The sequence below is a fragment of the Theropithecus gelada genome, chromosome 7b (assembly GCF_003255815.1).
Source record: "Theropithecus gelada isolate Dixy chromosome 7b, Tgel_1.0, whole genome shotgun sequence".
In the NCBI taxonomy this organism is placed as follows: Eukaryota; Metazoa; Chordata; class Mammalia; order Primates; family Cercopithecidae; genus Theropithecus; species Theropithecus gelada.
In genome coordinates, this window is record NC_037675.1 from 35651169 (window position 1) to 35656614 (window position 5446).

A 5446-nucleotide genomic window follows, 5' to 3' on the forward strand; every position below is an offset into this window, starting at 1 on the left:
AAAAAAAAAAAAAAAAAAAAAAGGCTCAACAAGATGATCTAAACTAAAAATGCAATGCCTAAAAGTTCTAATTATGGCAATCTATTTCTATCAGGACAAACACAATGTAAGGAAATTTAAACAGGCCAGATATTTCTGTTTCTAAAATGAGGAAATAGCAGGATAACTTTGTGCAGCAGTAATCAAATTTCAGTCACAAACAGAAACTCCTTGGGCACTCGTTAAATAAGCAGTTATCGTCCGGGCGCGGTGGCTCACGCCTGTAGTCCCAGCACTTTGGGAGGCCGAGGCGGGCAGATCACCTGAGGTCAGGAGTTTGAGACCCGCCTGGCCAATATGGTGAAACCCTGTCTCTATTAAAAAAACAAAAAAATTAGCCAGGTGTGGTGGTGGGCGCCTATAATCCCAGCTACTCAGGAGACTGAGGCAGGAGAATCGCCTGCACCTGGGAGGTGGAGGCTGCAGTGAGCCAAGATCGTGCCATTGCACTACAGCCTGGGTGACAGGAGTGAAACTCCCTCTAAAAAAAAAAAAAAAAGTTATCAGCTGGGCACAGTGGCTTAGGCCTATACTCCCAGCACTTTGGCAGGCCGAGGCAGGTGGATCACCTGAGGTCAGGAGTTCAAGACATGCCTGATCAATATGGTGAAAACCCTGTCTGTACTAAAAATACAAAAATTAGCTGGGTGTGGTAGCATGTGCCTGTAGTCCCAGCTACTCAGGAGACTGAGACAGGAGAACTGGTTGAACCTGAAGGCAGATGCTGCAGTGAGCCGAGATCATGCCACTGCACTCCAGCCTGGGTGACAGAGCGAGACCCTGTCTCAAAAAAATTTAAAAAAAAAACAAACAAAAAAATGCAGTTATCTGCCCTTATGTAGAGGTGGGGCTGAAGAGATCAAAGTGTGACCAACAGTTTTCAATACTGTGTATTCCCTACCCTAAGAGATGCTGATTTAGTGAGGAGGTGACAGCCAGAAACTTTCATTTTGATTTTCAAACGACCCAGGTAATTCTAAGGCAAGTATTTCAAGGCCACTTTGAGAAACCTGTGCAGTGGCTCTGATATCAGAAATGTGGTTTAAAGTCCAGCTCTCCCACTCATTGCTGTGTGACCTCAGACCACTAACTTAGTTTCTCTGAAGTTCAGATTTCTCATTAGAAAAAGGGGGATACTAAAGGCTACAGAGGGATGATGAAATATAATGAAATATAATGAAACAATGATTATGCTGTGCCCACCTATAATTATATAATTATTATGATTCACTCAGTTCCATGGGACAAAAATAAGGAAGAACTGGGCAAGTGTACATATCCATCCTGATGTTCCAAAAGTGTTCTAATTCATGTTTTTTTTCCATTTCCATATTAAAATTTTCATCTACAGGATTCTATAAGAACATCTCCGTCAGGCGTGCTCTTTTGTTTTCCTCTTCAATTTTGTAATACACAAAAAAGTTTCTGGGGCCAGGTGTGGTGGCTCACGCCAGTAATCCCAGCACTTTGGGAGGCCAAGCGAGCAGATCACAAAGTCAAGAAATCGAGACCATCCTAGGCAACACGGTGAAATCCCGCCTCTACTAAAAAAAAAAAAAAAGCAAAAACTTAGCTGGGCATGGTCACGGACTCCTGTAGTCCCAGCTACTCAGGAGGCTGAGGCAGGAGAATGGCGTGAACTTGGGAGGCAGAGCTTGCAGCGAGCTGAGATGGCGCCACTGCACTCCAGCCTGGGCAACAGAGCAAGACTCTGTCTCAAAAAAAAAAAAAAGAAAAGAAAAAGAAAAAGTTTCTGGACAAATTACTTAAGTGCTTCCAGATCCATGAGCAAATCTTCCTGAAGGCATAAAGCCATGAACACAAATATTCACCAAAAGATACTTTTCACATCATCGACATACTCAAAAATTAATATTTTTATTTTTACTGAACATTATTAGTAAGATCCTTCAAGAAAGCAAATTCTGTTTGCTTGTGCTAGTAGACCCCAAAAATAGGACACAAAGTTATCTAAATATAAAGGTCATATGCTTTATATTTAGAAAAATCAGTTTAATTGTGCTCTAATCAACTCCTCTCACTTCATTAAGTAACTCTGCTAGTTTCCCCTATTTTAAAATCCAAAATACAATTTAAAAAATTTTTTTAGAGACATGATCTCACTGTGTTACCCAGGCCCTCTCAAGCCATAGCTCACTGTTCTTAAGCTCTCAGTCTCTCAAATAGCTAGGACTATAGGCATATACCACCAAGCTTGCCTAAGTTCAAAAAAAAAATTGTTTTTTTTTTTTTTTTTGAGATGGAGTTTTGCTCTTGTTGCCCAGGCTGGAGTGCAATGGCGCAGTCTCGGCTCACTGCAACCTCCACCTCCCAGGTTCAAGTGACTCTCCTGCCTCAGCCTCCGGAGTAACTGGAATTACAGGCATGCACCACCATGCCCAGCTAATTTTTGTATTTTTAGTAGAGATGGGGTTTCACCATGTTGGTCAGGCTGGTCTCAAACTCCTGACCTCAGGTGATCCACTCGCTTTGGCCTTCCAAAGTGCTGGGATTACAGGCTGAGCCACCACATCCGATCTTAAAAATTTTAGGTAGAGTTGGGGTGTTGCTATGTTGCTCAGGCTGATCTTGAATTCCTGCCTCAAACAATCCGCTTGCCTTGGCCTCCCAAAATGCTGGGATTACAGGTGTGAGCCATTGTGCCTGGCCAAAACTAAAAATCTTAGAAACAACCAGTAATTCCATATGATGCTTTTGCTTTAACCTGAAATTCTAAATAATGTCTTTGTTTACACTGAGAAATTAATTTATAAAGTATGTAGCACCTTCTCCATCTTTCCTACTATTTAAAAGTTCGGTTGGGCACAGTGACTCATGCCTATAATCTCAGCACTTTGGAAGGCAGAGGCAAGAGGCCCACTTGAGCCCAGGAGTTTGACACTGGCCTGGGCAACATGGTGAGACCCTGTCTCTATAAAAACAAACGAACAGGCCGGGTGCGGTGGCTCACGCCTCTAATCCCAGCACTTTGGGAGGCCGAGGGGGGCGGATCACGAGGTCAGGGGATCGAGACCATCCTGGCTAACACGGTGAAACCCCGTCTCTACTAAAAATACAAAAAATTAGCCGGGCGTGGTGGAGGGCGCCTGTAGTCCCAGCTACACTCGGTCGGCAGAGGCAGGAGAATGGCGTGAACTCGGGAGGCGGAGCTAGCAGTGAGCCAAGATAGTGCCACTGCACTCCAGTCTGGGTGACAGAGCAAGACTCCGTCTCAAAAAACAAACCACAAACAAAAACCTAGCTAGGCATGGTGGCCCATGCCAGTAGTCCCAGCTACTTGGGAGGCTGAGGTGGGAGGATCACTTAAACCCAGGAGGTAAAGGCTGCAGTGAGCTATAACCATGCCACTGCACTCCAGCCTGGGCAACAAAGGGAGATACTGTCTCATAAAACCAAATAAACAAATAAAATCTTTATAAAAGTCACCAGTTATACTAACTACCTCATCTGTTATTACAAACAGCAATAACATCCCACAATATTTTATCACCTACCAAATATGCACTAACAGATGTCTCTTTCACATTAAGACGGCTAAGAAAAAGCAAAAGGGAAAACTGAAGGGCAGGCTGTGAAATGTGAAGGAACCACGAAACCTTGATGAATAGTAATTATCATATATCAACATTTTCCAAGTGCTCACTTGTACAAGGGACTATAAAGATAACCACCCTTCAGCCAAGAAAAAAGGGAGTGGAGAGAGGGGTGGAAGGGAGGAATCAGAGACCGGAAGGCTCTTTCTGAAGTAGAATGCAACTAACCTCAGAACACCAAGAGTAGAATGGAGGTTATCAAAGGCCTGGCGGGGTGTGTATGTGGGGGGTGGGGGGTGGGGGTGGAGCGTAGATGTTGGTCAAAGGGTACAGACTTGAAATTTGCTTAGATCTCAAATGTTCTCACACACAAAAAAAACTGGTAACTAGGTGAGGCAGTGGATATGTCTGGTTGATTGTGGTACTCATTTCACAATGCATTGGTGTATTAAAATATAATGTGTATCTTAAGTATATACAATTATCAATAGTATTTTTCAATATACCTCAAAGAAGCTAAGGGAGAATAAAACACCAAGGAAATCCTGCCAAAGACAGGATTCGCTGGATATTAGAAAAAGTAAAGATACCGTGGGCTACCCGCACTTTGCATAATCTAGTAGGGCACTGCACAGGAGTTGATTCGGCTACTGTAAAAATCTTTGCAAAATGGTAATGTAGACTACACCGGTACTATTTGAGAGACAGAGAGAAGGGTGGGCGGGAGCAAGTTCGAGATGTCAACACCGGGTGAAAACTGAGGGTGCCGCCGGAAGGTCCGAGAATGGGTTTTCATGGCCCTAAAGTGGCGAGGGAGGGTGGGGGCGTTCCAGCTCCCGCCTCCACTTCCACTTCCCCACCTGCACCCCGCCCTGGGTGGGAGTGGAGGTCCATCAGAAGGCCCGAACCAGCGGCGGGGAACAAGAAAGCAGCCGCGGGTCCCCGGGAATCGGAACCGAGCGGACCCCAGGGAGGAAGGGCTGCAGGAGGGTGGGGCGCGGTGCAGCGAGGAAACCGAAAGGAGGACTACGGAGAGGGAGTGCGGCGCGGCTGGGGACCCCTCCCCGTACCACACCCGTGGACCCAGGATGGGGAGGGAGGGTGGCAGGGTTCCGCGAGCGAAACGGAGGCAGAACTTACTCCGCGGTCCTCTTCTGAGAGGAAGTCCGGGCCGTCGTCCAGGCCTTCCTGCGGGGTCGGCGGGCCCGACGCGCCGGAGAAAAGGATGGGATGGGGGAGACACAAAGGGAGACATTAGTGCCAGGCTGGCGCGGTCCCCGCGCCCGCCCCGCGCCCGCCGCCCCCACCGCGCTCCCGGGGCTCGGCGCCGCGGAGAACACCCACCATCATGGCTGCTCCGAGGCTAGGGCCAGCGCAGGCGCGCATCCCCCTGCTGCCCGCGGGAGCCGGCGGCCGCGAGCGGGGCGGGGCGGGGCGAGGCGGAGGCGGAGGGGCGGGACCTAAGGGCGGTCCCGCCCCGTCCCCGGCGCTGAAAGCTGGAGTCCGTGAGCAAGGAAGGGTAACAGGGCCCTCCGCCCAAGGTCAAGGCACCGAAGTCGGGAGATCCTGAAGACCCAGACCTCATGGCTGGGAGCACCTCGCTGCTGGCGGGCTCTGACCAGGGAAGGGCCGAAGGCCACGCAGGGATTTCTCCAGTTGCCCTGCCCCGAGGGCTCCAGCGAAAAAACGAAGCAGGCTCCCTCCGGAAGCCACAATACATCATCTAGTCTTTGTATTATGCCACACGATAATTAATCACAATAATATTTTGCCTATGGAAGTTGCTGGAAACAAGGACCTTCACAGAGTCAGTAATCAGGGACTATAATCAAGCTTTTATTGCTGGCGAGGTA

At 48.0% G+C, this 5446-nt stretch overlaps 1 protein-coding gene across 1 annotated transcript in view; it reads right to left on the reverse strand.

Moving 5' to 3' along the window:
- Positions 1-5000, reverse strand: part of SNX6 (sorting nexin 6) — a 71986-nt gene extending 66986 nt beyond the window's left edge. The window contains exons 1-2 of the mRNA XM_025391700.1: positions 4938-5000; positions 4734-4781 (exon numbers count right to left, since the gene is read on the reverse strand). Of these exons, the coding sequence (XP_025247485.1) occupies positions 4734-4781; positions 4938-4979 (90 nt within the window). The 5' untranslated portion in view covers positions 4980-5000. The remainder of the gene's footprint in view (positions 1-4733; positions 4782-4937) is intronic.
- Between the last annotated feature and the right edge of the window lie 446 nt (positions 5001-5446).